Raw genomic sequence first — 21,482 nt, forward strand, 5'->3', positions numbered from 1 at the left:
GTTTAACTATGCACAAATTGGTAAGCGATTGTATACTTTACCACTACTCTCTCTTTCTCTCTCTCTTTGTTTCCATCTTCTCCTCCTTCTTCTGTCTCAACTCCTCCTCTCCCTCTATCTCTCCCTCCCTCACCCTCTTTCTCTCCCCCGTCTCACACACTCTATCTTTCCCTCTCCTCCTCTTCCATATCTCACTCTTTCTCTCTCTCTGTCATGTTCCTACTGTATTCCTACTGCATGCCACTGACTATCTACAGCTGTCAGGGATCAGCCTGGCTATCAGAGGTGTGTGTGTGTGTGTGTGTGGTGTGTGTGTGTGTGTGTAGGTGTGAATGTGTGGGACTTATCTCGGAGCTCTCCCAGTAATGGCTTCCCTGTGGGAGTATGACAGCTGCAGACTGACATTCCTGCCTGGCATGTGTATGTGTGCAGATTTCCATGTATGTACCAATTAATGCTTGAACACGTACATACAACAGATGTTTGAGTGTGTTGCTTATTTACTCTGCAGTGTGTGTGTGTGTGTGTGTGTGTGTGTGTGTGTGTGTGTGTGTGTGTGTGTGTGTGTGTGTGTGTGTGTGTGTGTGTGTGTGTGTGTGTGTGTGTGTGTGTGTGTGTGTGTGTGTGTGTGTGTGTGTGTGTGTTGTGATAGCTTAACTCTCTGACACTCCAAGGCTGCAGACTGGGCTGGGTGGTAAATAGACAAGTCTACTGCTGGGAATGGCTATGATGCTAACCTGCAGCCCTGTGCAGACTCAGCCCAGAAGGCTGTAATGGACTTAGCCTCCAGCTGGGAATAGTAGGATAATTCTACCAAGCCATGCTAACCTGCCAGCAGTATAATATTGACCATAAATAGTCTCACATAGCTACCTTAAGATGAATGCACTAACTGTAAGTCGCTCTAGATAAGAGCATCTGCTAAATTACTCAAATGTAAAACACTGAACAAAAATATAAACGCAACATGCAATATGACTGGGGAAAAATAAGGTAGGGGCGTGGATCAGAAAAAACAATCAGTATCTGGTCTGACCACCATTTGGCTCATGCAGTGCGACACATCTCCTTCACATAGAGTTGATCAGGTTGTTGATTGTGGCCTGTGGAATGTTGTTCCACTCCTCGTCAATGGCTGTGCGAAGTTGCTGAATATTGGCGGGAACAGGAACGCGCTGTCGTACACGTCGATCCACAGCATCCCAAACATGCTCAATGGGTGACATGTCTGGTGAGCATGCAGGCCATGGAAGAACTGGGACTTTTTCAGCATCCAGGAATTGTGTACAGATCCTTGCGACATGGGGCTGTGCATTATCATGCTGAAACATGAGGTGACGGCGGAGGATGACTGGCACGACAATGGGCCTCAGGATCTCGTCACGGTATCGCTGTGCATTCAAATTCCCATCAATTAAATACAATTGTGTTTGTTTTCCGGAGCTTATGCCTGGCCGTACCATAACCCCACCGCCACCATGGGGCACGCTGTTCACAAAGTTGACATCAGCAAACTCATCAGCAAACTCATGCTCGCTCATACGATGCCATACATGCTGTCTGCCATTGAAACCAGGATTCATCCATTAAGTGCACACTTCCCCGGCATCCCAATGGCAATCAAAGGTGAGCATTTGTCCACTGAAGTCGTTTACGACGGCTAACTGCAGTCAGGTCAAGACCCTGGTGAGGACGACAAGCATGCAGATGTGCTTCCCTGAGACGGTTTCTGAAAGTTTGTCCAGAAATTATTCAGTTGTACAAACCCAAAGTTTAATCAGATGTCCGGGTGGCTGGTCTCAGACGATCCCGCAGGTGAAGAAGCCGGATGTGGAGGTTTTTGACTGGCGTGGTTACACGTGGTCTGTGGCTGTGAGGCCAGGTTGGACGTATTGCCAAATTCTCTAAAATGACATTGGAGGTGGCTTATGGTAGACAAATGAACATTCAATTCTCTGGAATCATCAAACATCAAACTTTTAACAAGACACATCTGTTAATTAAAATACATTCCAGGTGACTACCTCATGAAGCTAGTTGAGAGAATGCCAAGATTGTGCAAAGCTGTCATCAAGGCAAAATGTGACTATTTTGAAGAATCTAAAATCTAAAATAGATTTTGATTTGTTACACTTTTTTGGTTACTACATGATTCCGTATATGTTATTTCATAGTTTTGATGTCTTAACTATTATTCTACCTTGAATGAGTAGGTGTGTCCAAACCTTTGACTGGTACTGTATATATATGTTTTATAAGACAAGTTACATACAAGTATTACATGTTTTACTCCAAGTACAGATCCTAACCAGGGTTGTATTGTGCTGAGTGTGCTCGTCCAACAGGCTATGATGTTTGGGCTCATAACACAGAGAGGAGTGGTACTTATGCTGTGATGTGATGATGAGAGCCGGATATACTTGAGCAGTCTAGCACACACACACTCTCCTGTACTCACAGGCTCTATGGTAGGGATAGGGAGTCTGTGTGTGCGTGCGTGTGTGTGTGTTTGTGTGTATTTTAATGACGAGGAGGGCTGTAGAGGCCCCCAGAGTGATATTTTTATCGACTGCCTCATCCATCATACTCCTACAGCAGCATGAGACCCTGGGTAGGCAGTCTACTGATGGGGGGGGGGGTCAGCCCTGTCTTATAGCTTCATACATTCATAACATTATGCTCTGTCTGACAGAGCAAGAGAGCTAAGAGGTGAGAGAGAGAGAATGAGAGAGAGGATGTGTGAAAGAGAGGTCGTGTGTCTTTTGTATTTGAGAAATGCAAACCCACACACACATACCCAGACACCGTCAGAAGCAATTGGCAGTGCCCAGCCCAGGTCCATTAGCACGTTGTCTGTGTGTTACGCGGTGTGGTCCGGGTGGTGCAGGTTGTTGTCACATCTGACCCAGCTGGCATACACAGGAGAGGAGAGAAACGCTAACAGGCAGACTCCCAGCTGCAGAGAGGCTCATACGCTGAAGCCAAAAGTCATGTCTGAAAAGAGGCTCATATAAGCTTTACACTGGGTTGTTATAGGCATATAGCAGGTCAATGATGTCATAATGCCATATTACATAGCGGTTCATTTTTACCACCGTGCAGTGGATTCAGTCCACTCTACAATGTCTCATGGCATCCAGCATCAGAAATGTGTCCTTTTCCGATTGACATTGGACAATAAAGTTATATTGTAACCCCCCTCCTCTGTCCCCCTCTGCAGGTTGGAGTGGGTTGAGATCATTGAGCCGCGCACGCGGGAGCGCATGTACGCCAACCTCCTCACCGGAGAGTGTGTGTGGGACCCCCCTCAGGGGGTGCGTATCAAGAGGACAGGGGACAACCAGTGGTGGGAGCTGTTCGACCCCAACACCTCCCGCTTCTACTACTACAACGCTTCCACGCAACGCACCGTCTGGCACCGCCCGCAGGCCTGTGACATCATCCCCCTCGCCAAGCTACAGACGTTGAAGCAGCACACGGACGTGCCCTGCCCGGGAGGGACGGGGGGAGACAAAGGAGGGAGGACGTCAGCGGATAACAGCCCAGGGAGGAGCAGTGCCGTCAGTAGAGAGGGGAGCACCTCGTCTTCACTGGACCAGGAACTGACCACATCGGAGAAACAGGGGAATAGAGAGGAGGCAGAGAGGTAAACACAGCACATACATCACACAATATAAACTACACTAACCCGAACATGACCACAACCCTAATTTGACCACAACACGAGACCAGGAACTGAATCAGAGAAACAGGCGAGGAGGCAGGCGGGTAAATACACACTACACTGACATCAACCCTGACCCTGACCATAACCCTAACCCTTAACACAACCACAACGCTAACCCTAAACACGAACAATGTACCTGACCCCTGTCACGCCCTGGCCTTAGTTATCTTTGTTTTCTGTAATATTTTGGTTAGGTCAGGGTGTGACAGGGGGGATGTTTTTGTGTATTTGTCTTGTCTTGGGTGGTTGTAGTGTCTAGGGGGTTTTGTTAGAGTGTATGGGTTTGTGTTGAGTGTAGGTATCTAGGTATGTCTATGGTTGCCTGAATGGTTCTCAATCAGAGACAGCTGTCATTCATTTGTCTCTGATTGGGAGCCATATTTAAGGCAGCCATAGGCATTGGGCTGTTGTGGGTAATTGTCTATGTTTAACGTTTGTAGCTTCACGGTCGTTTGTTGTTTTGTTTTGTAAAAGTGTTCGTTTTTCGTGTTTCGTCTTCTCTAAATAAAATATGTATTTCTCTCACGCTGCGCCTTGGTCCACTCTTCCTCAAAGTTACGACGATCGTGACACCCCAATCCTAGTCCTAACTCGAACTCGACCACAGGGAGGAGACAGAACCATGACCATAACCAGGACCTAAAATGAACACCCGCCACCGGCCAAATGCGGGTAGATTTTGGCATTGGCATGTAAGATGGTGTCACCAGCCACTTTGGCGGGTGGTCAGGGCTCCACAATGCGAGCATTTCACTTGCATTTGTGAATAAAATAGTCAAGTATGATCACATATAGTAATATAAATGCTGCAGTAGTATTTCACAACCATTTATTTCATGGTCTAATTTACTTGAAAAAAAGTCTACTGAAGTGAGTCTTGTCCTATTTTTTGGGGCTATTTACATGGTTTTGTTCACAAGCTAGGTTGTTTTTCTATGTTTGAGTTTCAACAGCTAGGGAAGAGAATACAACACTTCTACTAGTCAGACTCAATCTCACAAACATGACTTGAGTCACGCTACCACGGTAACCTACTGCCCTTAAAGGGTCAGGTTGTCACGGCTCTTGTCGGAATGAGTGGACCAAAGCGCAGCGTGGTAAGTGTTCATGATAAATGTATTCCTCAAATCACTCTAACAAAATGACAAAGAGGGAAAACTGAAACAGTCCTGTCAGGTGCAGACACTAAACAGAAAACAACTACCCACAAAACCCAAACGAAAAAGGACAACTTATATATGTTCCCCAATCAGAGACAACGATAGACAGCTGCCTCTGATTGGGAACCACACCAACATAGAAATAAAGAAACTAGAATGCCCACCCTAGTCGCAGCCCGACCTAACCAAAATAGAGAATAAAACCCCTCTATGGCCAGGGCGTGACACAGGTCAACATCTGTGATATTTTGGTTAAGACTCAGGACACCAAAAAATGTATTATCAATATATCACATTAGTTACTTTTTACTAGTAATACATTTATTGTTTTAGAAACATTACAAAACATGCTCATCCATTTTTGTAATGTTTTGTTGGTGTCATTTGGTGGTAGATTTTTTTTATCTACCTGCTACGGTGGCTGGTGGACCAAAAAGTAAATGTTATACCCTGACCACCAAGACAAATCCTGTAGGTTCTCTGTCTCTCTCTCTTTTCCCATCTCTCTCTCGTTTTATTTATCTCTCTATCTTGCTCTTTCTCTCTCTCTCTCCTCCCTCTCTATTGATTGACCCATTTCTCCTCCTCATTCAGATTTCCTCATTCTCTCACTCACCTTCAGTTTTCCTCTCTCCTCTTCCCCCTCTCATTCAATTCATCTTGTTCTCTCTCTAACGAGTCTGTCTTTTGCTTATTAGCTGTAATCTGCTGCAGTCTTCTGTGATTGGTGGAAACACTTGGCCGGGGTCGCAGTGTCCTGTAAATGTGTTCAATGCCCCTGTCCCTGCCAGAGCTGGAAAAAGACACTTCTCCACACACACGCACGCACGCACGCACGCACGCACGCACGCACACACACACACACACACACACACACACACACACACCAATACCAAACATACACACACACACACACACACACACACACACACACACACACACACACACACACACACACACACACACACACACACACACACACACACACACACACACACACACACACACACCATTACCAAACATACTTCATGCTTTGCATACCCAATTGCAATACTATTTTATGTCGGTATATCCCCTCTATGTCGGCCAGTGTGTGGTCCAGTACAAGTTGTTCTCTAGAGGGTTTTTGTGATTCCAGGTCATTAAATAGAGAGACCAGTTTGTCACGGTCACACCGGCCATCCTCCAGATGGATTGTGGGTATTGACCTTGAGGTCCACAGAAAAAGACAAGGATTCCATTTAGGAACCGTGGAGAGAGAGATGAGGAAAAGATTGAGGGAGAGAGAATAAGAGGAGTCTGAATTTACTGAAATAAGGATTATCCTTGAGCCATCCTATTCCCTACTATGTCACTGTCTGTTGACTAGTGTGTGTGTGTGTGTGTGTGTGTGTGTGTGTGTGTGTGTGTGTGTGTGCGTGCGTGCGTGCGTGCGTGTGTGTGTGCGCGCGTGCGTGCGCGCACATTCGTACTTGTGAGTGTGATCGTGTTTTGGTGTGTGTGTGTGTGTGTGTTCCAGTGCATTGCCAGCACCCTAAATATAAAGCACTCTCTTTATTCAACCACACTTTGAAGGGTGTTGGCACCTCCTCCCTCCCCTCTCAGAAATCACCCAATGTCACATGGATGTTAGTGCAATTGTCTGTCAGATTGTATATGCAAAAACTGTTTGAGTATCATTCACTACCATTAGATGGGGACAGCCTGACAGAGAGGTGTTTTGCTGCGGCGGAGTTTGAGTTGAGGTTCAGCGGAGTTGAGTCGATTAGAACCCTAACTTCCTGAAGGTCATGCATATTGATGAACACATCCGTAATGCATGGTATATACTAAGCATATATGTGTGCCTGGTAGTGTGTGTGCTTGCATGAGAAGGCCATCTGCAGTGAGGAGTGACAGACTGCAGCTGTCACATCAACCTGCCCCGGCCTCACCTGAAAAAAACAAGCACACACACCTGCTGCTGTATATAGCATCATTATTCTTATTTTATTGGGTAACTTTTATTTTTTATTTTTTTACTTTATTTAGTAAATATTTTCTTTAAACCTATTTTCTTAAAACTGCATTGTTGGTTAAGGGCTTGTAAGTAAGCATTTCACGGTACCTGTTGTATTCGGTTTGATTTGATTTTGTGTGTGTACATACAGTATGGGAAAGGAAAGGTGATACCTACTCCGTTGCACAACTGAATGCATTCAACCAAAATGTTTCTTCCACATTAAACCCAACCCCTCTGAATCAGAGAGCTACGGGGGGCTGCCTTAATCGACATCCACGTCACCGGTGCCCGGGGAGCAGATGTTGTTCAGGTTTGACTGCCTTGGTCAAGGGCAGAACGGCAGATTTTTTCCCCACCTTGCCAGCTCAGGGATTCAAACCAGCGACCTTTCGGTTACTGGCCCAACGCTGTTAACCGCTAGGCTCCCTACAGCCCATATGTGTCAGATGTCCGTCAAATGATGCTGGCCTTCAATTCCCCTTTGATTTGACTTCAGTATAAGAGTTGGTTGGTGATGGGTTGGTTGATCACATTGATTGATTGTGTTAATTAAATCATTACAGTGGCTAAAGCCATGCCCAGTCAATACACATGAGAACAACAAACCCAGCCAGGTAACCCTCCAGATAGGAGTGGAAGTCACTCACACACACAGTGTCGATAGAAAATGCAATGGGCAACCTGTCATTTTTGTGCTTGCTAAAGGCCTCTTGGTCCCTCAGCAGGAAGATAAGGGAGAGGGGAGAGAATGTGTAAATTGATTTGAAGGTCGATTGTCTATGAATAATTTATGACTGGGGAGAGGAGGAACAATGTTCACTTTGTAGTGGCTTTCTAGAGAGAGAGAGAGGTGGAGATTTAAAGAGCTGAAGAGGAGGAGACATGGAAAGAGAAGACAGACAAGGTGACTGGGAGTGACAGATTGTCCAGGAGGGAGATCAGGAGATGATAGAGGAGAGGTGGAGAGTGTGAGCGAGGAAAAGACAGAGAGAGAAGAGAGGTGGTTGTTTCTAATGGCTTCCTAGCAAAGTATGGTCCAGCCCAACACACACAACACTGTAATCTTTAATCCTACCCCCTTTAACACACACACACACACACACACACACACACACACACACACACACACACACACACACACACACACACACACACACACACACACACACACACACACACACACACACACACACACACACTCATACACACCCTCATTGGCCACTCCAGTATTCAGCTGTGGCCTTGGGCATCAGAGCATGGAACTATTGAAAACAAGGGTAGCCAATGCTGCAATCAATTTCACACCCTACTCTCTCGCTCTCTGTCTTTATCCTCGCCTCCATCTCTCTTTCTCTGGCTTTTCTCCTCCACTTCCTCCATCTCTCTCTCTCTCTCGTTCTTTCTCCCAAAACTCATCATTTATATTTCTCTCACAGTTTCTCTCTGCTGTTGACTGTTTACTGAAAAACACTCAAGGTGAAAAATGTGCCGATGTGTCCTTGAGGGGCATCTAAGATTTGAAAACATTCGGGGCTTAGTTCAAAGCCAGTAGGGGGGTCTGGGGGGCATTCTCCCCCTGCCAAAAAAAGAAGGAATTTCAAAAGCTAAATGCATGAATTTGGTGCACTTTTAGATATACATTGAGAGATTAGAACATTGAGAGATTAGACACCTTCCAACCTGCCACAGCAGACACTGCCAGTACTCAATTATAGTTGCTACTGTGGTTCTCTCTACCCTGGAACACTCTGTACTCTGGAACACATACATCTACAGTATATTGCCAAAAACCACTCAACAACTTCAAACATATAGACTCTGACCTGTCCAATGAGCCAAACTGATTTTAAAAATCCCACAGTACCCAAACACCCTCTCTAACAAACACACACACACCCACACACTGTGCAGTAATTAGAATCCATAGAGCAGCTTTCAGTGTTAGTCTATTGCGTGCTCACCCCTCCTCTGCCTCTCCATCGCTTTTGTCTGTGTCATTTGTTGCTGTCTTTCTTGTCTGCCCTCTACTGTTGCTGTATTTTAGTATTCTGTGTTGCTATCTCTTGTCTACCCTCCTCTCTCGTCCTGCCCTGGTTTTAAAAAGTGTAAAAGTAAACAATTATTTTACTAGTTAATTCACAGGCTTTTTCCTCCTCACCTGGAAATTCTTCGTAAACCATGTTTTACTTTTTCACTGTCTGTATTTCACCTCTTATTATTTGTGCAAATAAATAAAACGAATTAGAATCTATAGAGCATCTTAAAGTAATACAGTCTACTGTGTGCTCATTCCACCTCTGTTCTTCTCCATCTACCCTCTTCTGTCACTTTCTCTGGGTCTTGTCTGTTGCTGTCTGTGTCTTGTCTGTTGCTGTCTCAGGTTCTTGTTTGTTAATGTCTCCTTATCTATCCTTTACTGTTATGGCTTGTTCTATTCTTCTGGTGTCTCTCTCCATCATATCCTATTCTTCTGTTGCTGTCTCTGTGTCTAGTCTGGTGTTTCTCTCCATCATCTACTCTTCTGTTGCTGTCTCTGTGTCTAGTCTGGTGTTTCTCTCCATCATCTACTCTTCTGTTGCTGTCTCTGTGTCTAGTCTGGTGTTTCTCTCCATCATCTACTCTTCTGTTGCTGTCTCTGTGTCTAGTCTGGTGTTTCTCTCCATCATCTACTCTTCTGTTTCTGTATCTGTGTCTTCTCTTGTGTGTCTTTAGTTTTGCAATCCAAAACAGTTAAGGGGATACTGGGGTAGCGTAATTTGTTTTGGGCCTGTGTCTGGGTCACTTAAATGATCCTCTTCCCTACCAGTTGCCCCTGGCTGCTGCTGTTCTAAGTGCTCTACTGGCCTGCTGTTCTCATCTGTCCTCCTCCCTGGCTCATCTGAAAGGTAGCAAGGTAGAGGTGCAACATGTCATTAGTTAGTTGTAAAGGGCACTTCCTGATTTTGCCTCGTTTTAGGTTTGGTTCATTAATAAATGCTAGCGGCCTGCCTGAATTCAAATGTGAGTTGGTTTCGGGGTGTGGTTTGATGTGGGTGTCTTGTGTATGTGTTCGCAGGTGGGAAGAGTTAGCCAAATTATTTAGCCAATTAGCTTCAGTCAGCTGGTGTACTACCTGACTTTAGATAGCCTATCTACAGGCTAGTTAGGGACCTTCAATAAATTACACAATGTAAATGAGACAATATTTTCATGTTGCACACCTTTTATATTTTCTCATTAAATGCTTTCAATATTTGTCTATGAATTTCTACAATTTATATTTGGTTTGAGGTTTTTAAGTCATTGAAATTTGGAGCTATTTGAATTTTAACATATAGTCCCATGTACATTGTGTAATTTACCAATGGTCCCTAAATAGCCCCATATCGATATCCAAAGTCAACCACAAATTTACCACAGGCAATAAGATCAGGTCGCATGCAGCTGTACTCCGAATAGATGATTACTTGTGTAATGCCAGCTGTGGGCATGTGGGCAGGAATTACATAAAACCTACCTTAATTTACGTTGTGATGCAGTCACGACCACAAGCCTCACAAAATTCAGGTTTGGATGAGACTGACTTTATGACCAAAAAATATTCTGTTTACACTTTTTAGTCAATTTTACAGTAGAATTAATGTTAATTAATGAAGATTAATGAAGATGAAACGTGGCTGGGTCTTTCAGCATGACAATGATCCCAAACACACCGCCCGGGCAACGAAGGAGTTGCTTCGTAAGAAGCATTTCAAGGTCCTGGAGTGGCCTAGCCAGTCTCCAGATCTCAACCCCATAGAAAATCTTTGGAGGGAGTTGAAAGTCTGTGTTGCCCAGCAACAGCCCCAAAACATCACTGCTCTAGAGGAGATCTGCATGGAGGAATGGGCCAAAATACTAGCAACAGTGTGTGAAAACCTTGTGAAGACGTTTGACCTCTATCATTGCCAACAAAGGGTATATAACAAAGTATTGAGATAAACTTTTATTATTGACCAAATACTTATTTTCCACCATAATTTGCAAATAAATTCATTAAAAATCATACAATGTGATTTTCTGTTTTTTTTCTTCTCATTTTGTCTGTCATAGTTGAAGTGTACCTATGATGACAATTACAGGCCTCTCTCATCTTTTTAAGTGGGAGAACTTGCACAATTGGTGGCTGACTAAAGACTTTTTTGCCCCACTGTATATTGTATTTTTTGTTATATACTGTATAGCGCAAGTGATGTGTGGTTATGGTAACTCATATTAGACCATCAAAAGGTTCAGTGCTGGGTCAAAAACATCCGGGGCTTCAGCACTAAAACCTAAATTGCTCCAGGGGTGCCGTACTACTATAGCTGACCCTGTAAAACAACACATTTCACTGCACCTATCTGGTGAATGTGACAGTAAAACATTGTATTATTATCATATATTGCATTACAACAACCCATAACAATACACTTCAACAATATTTTATTACAATACCACGATTAGCTTTCTTGCCAGTCTCCTGAGCATCAGGTCCAGATGTTGCAGTCATGTCTTCTGTGTGACTGACTGCAGCACCAGTTCACCTGTACAGAGCAGCAGTTTCACACCCTGGTCCCGGATCTGTTTGTGCTGTCCTGCCAACTCCCAAGGTCATTGTCACGCCACAGGAGTTGGGGAAGAGAGCATCGCAGATCTGCGACCAGGCTAGGGAGTTTCACTCCTGTCTCCGACTGTTCTGTTCCAACCACTAACTCGTCGATGGAAAAGTTGAAATGCCGTGTTGAACTGCCTCACTGTGTGTGTGTCTGCGTCACGACTTTGTCAGGATTTAGTTTGGACACGACACTCTTTCTCATCAGTCACTTCAGAAACACACCTGACAGCTCCTTGTCGCTCTGTTCCTGCTGCCAGATGGAATAATGAACTTACTCTCTCCCTCCCTTCCCTCTCTCAGGACCTCTCCGTTCAGGTGGAACACAGGTACTAAGGAGAGGATGCTGATCAAGGTGACAGACAGAGAACCCAGCTTCCTCTCTCACCAGGGGAATGGTTACTCCCCCTGCGACCCCCCCACCCTCACCCCAGTCCCTGCACCCGGCACCGGCACAGCCTCCCGTACCCGCCGATCCTCTGGAGGTTCCGCCCCCCCTGATGGCGCCCCTGACGGCTCTCCCATCCTCTATGTTGACCGCCACCAGTCGCCCTTCCTAAAACGGACGGAGCTCGGGGGCGGAGGAACAGGGACCCACCGGCGCTCGTCAGCTGACTCACAGCCCTCTTCCCCCCGCTATGCCTATGAATCCCCCCTCTACGAGGAGCCCCCCTCGGAGGTAGGACACTCCAGCAACACAGTTACAGAAACACATTCATAAAACACCTTAAAACAGTTAGCTTGCTTATGTCTTGTGATTTGACTGTGTTCTACCTGCCTTTTCCCTGTATCCGCATGTATCTGTTCTGTTTCGTCCGGTCTTTGGATTCATTTTAATTGCACTTCGATTTAAATACACTAAGATTTTACTTTACTTGCACTTTTATGTTAATGTACTTTTTAATATAAGTTGCACTTGTCCTTGACTGTAGGACACAAATGTATTGTTATTATTATTATTATAGTACCAGCCCCCGCCCATCTACGAGGAACCTCCCACAGATGGGATGCGCCACCTGGGCTCTGACTCCTCCTCCTTGCTGTACGGCACAGGGAAGTCCCCCACCCGGGGAAATCCCTCCTCGGGGACGCCCCTCTACCACTCGCCCAAACAGAGCCACTCCCCCTATGGTCAGCTGGTGTTGACCAGACAGAAGTGTCCAGAGAAGACACAGAGTCTGGAGTACAGCCCTGCAGGGAAGGAGTACGTCAAACAGCTGGTCTATGTGGAACAGGTAGGTAGTCCGAAGGTTAGAGAGATGGACCAGCAACTGGAGTGTTGCTTGTTAAAATCCCATGTCTGACAGGGAAAAGTGTGGTTGGGAGTGTGATGGTAACTGGAGAGTTGCTGGCATCAGTCGGACATTTGTGTACATTGGACAATAAAGTAATCTTCTTCTTCTTCCTCCACCTACAGTCCTCCTCCAGTCCGCGTTTTAAGACGTCCGACCGGCTCCTTCGCTACGGGACCTCCACGGCCACACCCTCCTCCACGGGGGGCTATGGGGGCTCCTACGGGGGATCCTACACCCTCCAACACAGCCAGAGTCTGATCCGGGACCCCCGGCTGCTGCTGGATTACGGGGGCGGGGAGGGGGGCGAAGGAGGGGGCCAGAGGCTGCTCTACGAGGACTCTATGTCCTGGAGCTCCAGTCAGCACCACTCCCTCTCCCTCTCTGGGTCTACAGGAGGAGGGGGCTTCTCACCCGGTGGCAACCGCAAACGCAAGACCCGGAAGCCCTCCCTGCCTCAGGAGCTGGGGAGTTGTGGAGGAGGGGGTGGTGGGGTGGACCGGGAGGAAGGGCCAATGTCGGGGACCCTGTCGGAGGCGGTGATGAACCAGGCCAGGCTGGCTTGGGAGGCCCAGCAGGTGATGAAGCAGAGGAGCAGTTGGGACTCTGTCCCGGGGGGAGGGGTATCGGCTGGGGGCTGTGCCCAGGGAGGTGTGTCTAAAGACGGGTACGAGAGCGACGGTGCGGTGCCCCTCCCCCTGCCAGGCCCGGTGGTGAGGGCGTTTAGTGAGGACGAGGCGTTGGCACAGAGCGACGGGCACCACGGGCATTACCACTGGAAACGCAGCACCTTCGACAGACTGGGCTTCCCTCGGGCACTACTGGAGAAGAGCTTGTCTGTACAGACCAACCTGGCCTCGCCTGAGCCCTTCTTACACCCCTCACAGGTATACGCAGTACACACACACACACACACAGTCTATCACTGCACTGCCGACTCTAGCATTTCTATTCTATGTCGCCGTAGGTTTGTGTCTGTGTGTGCGCATGCGCACACTTGACTGTGTGGGGCCTCGCTGCAGACTAGCTCATCTTCTCTGTAACAGAGACATGCCCTGGCTGCCGTAGGTCCATGAATGTTTCATAATGTGCAGAATCAGATGATTATTTGAAGAGCCAGAGCTCAGATGGATTTATGTAATATCAATACTGCTGCTACTACCACATACCTACCAGGCAAACACACACACACACAGCCCAACACATGCACATAAATACATTGACATACCAGGCCATAAACAAAGACACACAGACCCATGCCACATTCTCCAACACCTTTTCGTTGTGCTGCTGAGACAGAGCGACAGCAGGTCTGCTTTAAGGTGTCAAGAGAGATCGGAGCCATGCTAGAGAGGGATGGGAGGCTGTGGGGAACTACAAGCCAGAATTTATTCTGCTTCACATATGCAGCCCTCCCTCCCTCTCTCATCCCTCCAATTATCCATTCTCTCTCTCTCCCTCTCTCTCGCTCTCTCTCTCTCTCTCTCTCTCTCTCTCTCTCTCTCTCTCTCTCTCTCTCTCTCTCTCTCTCTCTCTCTCTCTCTCTCTCTCTCTCTCTCTCTCTCTCTCTCTCTCTCTCTCTCTCTCTCTCTCTGTGTGTCTCTCTCTCTCTGTGTCTCTCTGTGTCTCTCTGTGTCTCTCTCTCTCTCTCTCTCTCTCTCTCTCTCTCTCTCTCTCTCTCTCTCTCTCTCTGTGTCTCTGTGTCTCTGTGTCTCGCTCTCTCTCTCACCACACACCCTTGTTGTAACACACACACACTCACTTTTTTGCCCTATGACAATAACTTATTTGCATCTTGGTGCAAACTGCTGTCACATAAGAGACATCTGCCCCTATCAAAACCATCGGAGAGAGGGAGAGAGTAGTGGGGGGTAGAAGTGAGAGAGGGGAATAGGCAGTTGGAGAGAGGGAGAGAGAGAGAGTAGTGGGGGGTAGGAGTGAGAGAGGGGAATAGGCAGTTGGAGAGGGAGAGAGAGAGAGTAGTGGGGGGTAGGAGTGAGAGAGGGGAATAGGCAGTTGGAGAGAGGGAGAGACGCAGGGGGTAGTGGAAGATAGCAGGCCTGAAAGTGCTTACAAAGAAAGAAATTGCTCTGAACACAGGATAGCAGCACTCAAACTCAGAACAGAGGGAAAGAAAGGAAAACGTTAAAAGGGCGAGAGCGATGACTGAAGAAAGAGAGAGAGATGGGAAAAATATATATATATGTAGAGAGAGAGATGGAAAAAATATATATATATGTAGAGAGAGATGGAAAAAATATATATATATGTAGAGAGAGAGATGGAAAAAAATATATATGTAGAGAGAGAGATGGAAAAAAGATATATATATGTAGAGAGAGAGATGGAAAAAAGATATATATATGTAGAGAGAGAGATGGAAAAAATATATATATATGTAGAGAGAGAGATGGAAAAAAGATATATATATATATGTAGAGAGAGAGATGGAAAAAAATATATATATATATGTAGAGAGAGAGATGGAAATATATATATATATGTAGAGAGAGAGATGAAAAAATATATATATATATGTAGAGAGAGAGATGGGAAAAATATATATATATGTAGAGAGAGATGGAAAAATATATATATATATGTAGAGAGAGATGGAAAAAAATATATATGTAGAGAGAGAGATGGAAAAATATATATATATGTAGAGAGAGATGGAAAAATATATATATATATGTAGAGAGAGATGGAAAAAAATATATATGTAGAGAGAGAGATGGAAAAATATATATATGTAGAGAGAGATGGAAAAATATATATATATGTAGAGAGAGAGATGGAAAAAATATATATATATGTAGAGAGAGATGGAAAAAAAATATATATATATGTAGAGAGAGAGATGGAGAAATATATATATATATGTAGAGAGAGAGATGGAAAAAAATATATATATATGTAGAGAGAGAGATGAAAATATATATATGCAGAGAGAGAGATGGAAAAAAAATATATATATGTAGAGAGAGAGATGAAAAAATATACATATATATGTAGAGAGAGAGATGAAAAAAAATATATATATATATGTAGAGAGAGAGATGAAAAAATATATATATATGTAGAGAGAGAGATGAAAAAAAATATATATATGTAGAGAGAGAGATGGAAAAATATATATATATATGTAGAGAGAGATGGGAAAAAAATATATATATATGTAGAGAGAGAGATGGAAAAAAAATATATATATATGTAGAGAGAGAGATGGAAATATATATATATATATGTAGAGAGAGATGGGAAAAAAAAATATATATATGTAGAGAGAGAGATGGAAAAAAAAAATATATATATGTAGAGAGAGAGATGGAAATATATATATATATATATGTAGAGAGAGAGATGGAAAAAAAGATATACAGAGAGAGAGATGAATGCATATAAAGAGAGAGATGTAAAAAGAGATCCTAAAAAGTTGACCGGGACAATTCTAGCAGGGCAGAAATTTTACGAACTGACTTGTTGGAAAGGTGGCATCCTATGACGATGCCACGTTGAATGTCACTGAGCTCTTGAGTAAGGCCGTTCTACTGCCAATGGTTGTCTATGAAGATTGCATGGCTGCGTGCTCGCTTTTATACAAGTGTCAGCATCGGGTGTGGCTGAAATAGCTGAATCCACTCATTTGAAGGGGTGTCCACATACGAATGTATATATTGTGTATACTGACGCCACACACACACACACACTTTCCCACTCAGCACATACGCTACTGCTACTGTCTACTATCTATCACTTTACCCCTACTATATGTAGATACAGTGCCTTCAGAACATATTCACACCTTTTGACTTTTCCCACATTTTGTTGTGTTACAGACGGAATTTAAAATGGATTAAATTGAGCTTTTTTGTCACTGGCCTACACGCAATACCCCATAATGTCAAAGTGGAATTATGTTTTTCAAAACATTTACAAACTATTTAAAAGTGAAAAGCTGAAATGCCTTAAATGCCTTAAGTGCCTTAAGTTAATAAGTACTCCTATAACCTCACACTCAACGTCAACAAAACAAAGGAGATGATTGTGGACTTCAGGAAACAGCAGAGGGAGCACCCCCCTATCCACATCGACGGGACATTAGTGGAGAAGGTGGAAAGTTTTAAGTTCCTCGGTGTACACATCACGGACAAACTGAATTGGTCCACCCACACAGACAGCGTTGTGAAGAAGGCGCAGCAGCGCCTCTTCAACCTCAGGAGGCTGAAGAAATTCGGCTTGTCACCAAAAGCACTCACAAACTTCTACAGATGCACAATCGAGAGCATCCTGTCGGGCTGTATCACCGCCTGGTACGGCAACTGCTCCGCCCACAACCGTAAGGCTCTCCAGAGGGTAGTGAGGTCTGCACAACGCATCACCGGGGGCAAACTACCTGCCCTCCAGGACACCTATACCACCCGATGTCACAGGAAGGCCATAAAGATCATCAAGGACAACAACCACCCAAGCCACTGCCTGTTCACCCCGCTATCATCCAGAAGGCGAGGTCAGTACAGGTGCATCAAAGCAGGGACCGAGAGACTGAAAAACAGCTTCTATCTCAAGGCCATCAGACTGTTAAACAGCCACCACTAACATTTAGTGGCCGCTGCCAACATACTGACTCAACTCCAGCCACTTTAATAATGGGAATTGATGGAAATGATTTAAAAATGTACCACTAGCCACTTTAAACAATGCCTCTTAATATAATGTTTACATACCCTACATTACTCATCGCATATGTATATGTATATACTGTACTCTATATCATCTACTGCATCTTGCCATCTTTATGTAATACATGTATCACTAGCCACTTTAAACTATGCCACTTTATGTTTACATACCCTACATTGCTCATCTCATATGTATATACTGTACTCTATACCATCTACTGCATCTTGCCTATGCCGTTCTGTACCATCACTCATTCATTTATCTTTATGTACATATTCTTTATGCCTTTACACTTGTGTGTATAAGGTAGTAGTTGTGGAATTGTTAGGTTAGATTACTTGTTGGTTATTACTGCATTGTCGGAACTAGAAGCACAAGCATTTCGCTACACTCGCATTAACATCTGCTAACCATGTGTAGGTGACAAATAAAATTTGATTTGATTTATTCAAGCCTAAATAAGTTCAGGAGTAAAAATTTGGTTAATATGCCACATAATAAGTTGATGGACTCACTCTGTGTGCAATAATAGTGTTTAACCAGATTTTTAATGACAACCTCATCTCTGTACCCCACACATACACAGATTCAATCACAAAGACCAGGGAGGTTTTCCTTGCAAAAAAGGGCACCTATTGGTAGATGGGTATAAAAACAGACATGGAATATCCCTTTGAGCATGGTGAAGTTATTCATTACACTTTGAATGCTGTATCAATACACCCAGTCACTACAAAGATACATGTGTCCTTCCTAACTCAGTTGCAGAGGAGGAAAGAAACTGCTCAGGGATTTCAACATTTCCCCATCACCATGAATGGTATCTTTCAAACAGTTGCAGAGTTTAATGGCTGTGATAGGAGAAAACTGAGGATGGATCAGCAACATAGTAGTTACTCCACAATACTAACCTATTTGACAGAGTGAAAAGAAGGAAGCCTGTACGGAATGAAAATATTCCAAAACAAGCATCTTTTTAAACAAGGCACCAAAGTAATACTGCAAAAAAAATTGCAAAGCAATTAACTTTTTGTCCTGAATACAAAGTTTTATGTTTGGGGCAAATCCAGTACAACACATTACTGAGTACCACTCTCCATTTTTTCACAAATAATGGTGGCTGCATCATGTTATAGGTATGCTTGTAATCTTTAAGGACTGTGTAGTTTTTCAGGATAAAAAATAAACAGAATGGAGTTAAGGACAGGCAAAAACCTAGAGGAACACCTGGTTCAGTCTGCTTTGCACCAGACACTGGGAGATGAATTCACTTTCAGCAGGACAATAACCTAAAACACAAGGTAAAATCTACACTGGAGTTGCTGACCAAGAAGACGATGGCAAGATCTGAAAATTGTTGTCTAGCAATGATCAACAACCAATTTGACAGAGGTTGAGGAATTTTGAAAATAATAATAAGCAAATGTTGCACAATCCAGGTGTGGAAAGCTCTTACAGACTTACCCAGAAAGACTGTAGTAGCTACCAAAGGTGCTTCTGCAAAGTATTGACTCAGGAGTGTGAATACTTATGTTAAATTAGATATTTATGTATTTCATTTTCAATCCATTTGGAAAATGTCTAAAATATTGAATCAGTTTTGAATTCAGGTTGTAATACAACAACATATGGAATAAGTCACGGGGTATGAATACTTACTGAAGGCACTGTCGCTACTTCAGTTACCTCGTACTCCTGCACATCGACTCGGTACTGGTAGTCCCTGTATATAGCCATGTTCATTTTACTCGTTATTGTTATTCACTTTGTATTTATTCCTCGTGTCACTATTTCTATATTTTTATATATATATATATTTTTTTAAACTACATTGTTGGAAAAGGACCCATAAGGAAGCATTTCACTGTTAGTATAAACCTGTTGTTTACGAAGCATGTGACAAATAAAATTGTATTTCATTTCATTTGATTCTAAATTAGGATTATTTGTGTGGTGCCAGATGTGGGCAGGATTTAAACAAACCCAACCTTCGTTGACATTGTGATGCAGTCACACAAAGTCTCACAAATCTCTGTTTTGGACGACACTGACTTTATGACCAATATTATCCTATTTATACTTTGTAGTCAATTTTCTCTATTAATTATGTTTGTACTAGGGTAAGAAAGCGTTTGAATGAGGAGTATTTCTCTGTCTTTTGCTCTCTCTCAGTCGGAGGATCTTGGAGCCTGTGCTCAGTTCGAGGCAAGTCGTAATGCTCGGAACATGATGCCCAGCGCAAGCTGTGGAGTTTTCCCAGAATTCACCCTGCGGAAGCCGTCCTCAGAGACCGACATCGAGAACTGGGCCTCCAAACACTTCAACAAACACACACAGGTACACGCACACACACACACACCCACACACACACACTTCACTTTACAACTAAACACACACTGATACATGACATACACACACAATCATTCTACTTCATAATTTAACATTCACAGGAACAGACAAACACTCTCATGTAAAACCCAGTACTCACTGTCTCACACAAACATATTTATGTAGGGCTGGTCGGTATACCATATTTTACTATATACCGATATTGATGCCCGGACCGGTTAAATTTTTTACTTTACCTTCTATAATGATATTTTAATGTTTGGTTTGTTAAATGTGATATGTGATATGCAACTATGCTAATCGCTAGTTAGATGGCTAGCTAGCTTGTACTAAGAGTCAGAGCCAACATAGTTAGTTAGCTAATACTGCCTGGTACCAGTGCTGATGTAGGACGAAGCTAGCTACATGAAGTAAGAAAACATGTAATGTAACATCTAATTAGGGTCACCTGGAAACACTGACCAACACTTTGGTTTCTACCCTGTCAATAATTCCTCACTGGCTAATTAATGCGTTGTCATGTCAAACAGCAATGCATTATAGGTGCTGCTCACTGTATTCCAACTATAGAATTAGACTATAGAATTCCAACAGTTCACCAATTAACTAGGCCTAGATTGTTTTGGCCGTATCATGCTGCGTGGCACAGTGTGGAAATCATAATTAAAGTGTAGGAAATGCAAAAATATATGAAAATGATGAAAATGATTTTGATTTGGAGTTGGATTGAACAGTATTAATGGAGAAAGCCCCGTTGAAATCACGTATAATTGATGTGTTGCCACCCTAAGGTCATGAACTACTCAGAAAGCATATTTAGAACATGTATTATTTAAAAACATCAAATATCGTCATACAAATATTGTGATGTAATATTTTGACCATATCACCCAGCCCTACATTTACAGAAGCTCTAGTATAACTACAGCAAAATATTCACCTATCACTCATCCTCCCTCTTCCCCTTCCCTTACCTATCCCCCTCCTCTTCCTCTCCCCCTCCTATCCTCCTCTCCCCCTCCTTTCCCAGGGTCTGTTCCGGCGTAAGGTGTCCATAGCCAACATGCTGGCATGGAGCAGTGAGCCAATCAGGAAGCCCATGATCGTGACGTCAGACCGTGCGGTGAAGAGGGAGGCGGTGGAGATCTTTAAACTAATCCAGACCTACATGGGAGACCGCCGAGCCAAGACTGACCCACTCACTGTCGCCCTGGAGGTCTGCAGACCCCCTGATATCCCTCTGTCATGTCTACATCCCAAATAGCACCCTTTTATCTATATAGTGCACTACTTTTTCAAAAGTAGTGCACTAAAAGGGAATAGGGTGCCGTTTTGGACTTAGCCCGTGTCTCTCCCTTCTGAAGCCATGTGTCATTTTATGTGCTGTTAAGCTTCAATTTGTCTTCCGTTTCTGATTTGTGCATCAAAATAATAATAATTTCATCCCCCTCTCATCTTCCCTCTTTTTCCCCCTCTCGCCCTCTCTGTCTTTCTCTCTCTTTTTCACGCCAAGACTGGCCCACTGAACATCGCCCTGGAGGTCTGCACAGACCCTTTTATTATCCCTCTCTTCGTTCTCTCCTTATATCTGCTTTTTCATGTCTCTTTGTATCTACCTTCAATGTGTTGCTTCTCACTCCTCTCCTTTTTCACTCTG

The 21,482-nt window shown here is 43.9% G+C and overlaps 1 protein-coding gene across 4 annotated transcripts in view; it reads left to right on the forward strand.

The window, feature by feature from the left end:
* LOC129855472 (rho GTPase-activating protein 39-like) overlaps positions 1–21,482 on the forward strand; it is a 145,298-nt gene that overhangs the window by 96,754 nt on the left and 27,062 nt on the right. For 2 of the 4 annotated variants that reach the window (XM_055923178.1, XM_055923180.1), the window contains exons 2-8: positions 3,221–3,646; positions 11,805–12,180; positions 12,467–12,736; positions 12,919–13,680; positions 19,649–19,813; positions 20,856–21,041; positions 21,339–21,365. In XM_055923178.1, the coding sequence (XP_055779153.1) occupies positions 3,221–3,646; positions 11,805–12,180; positions 12,467–12,736; positions 12,919–13,680; positions 19,649–19,813; positions 20,856–21,041; positions 21,339–21,365 (2,212 nt within the window). The remainder of the gene's footprint in view (positions 1–3,220; positions 3,647–11,804; positions 12,181–12,466; positions 12,737–12,918; positions 13,681–19,648; positions 19,814–20,855; positions 21,042–21,338; positions 21,366–21,482) is intronic. The other 2 variants (XM_055923179.1, XM_055923181.1) reach the window with 1 other exon arrangement.

Source organism: Salvelinus fontinalis, chromosome 5 (assembly GCF_029448725.1).
Source record: "Salvelinus fontinalis isolate EN_2023a chromosome 5, ASM2944872v1, whole genome shotgun sequence".
NCBI classification, from domain to species: domain Eukaryota; kingdom Metazoa; phylum Chordata; class Actinopteri; order Salmoniformes; family Salmonidae; genus Salvelinus; species Salvelinus fontinalis.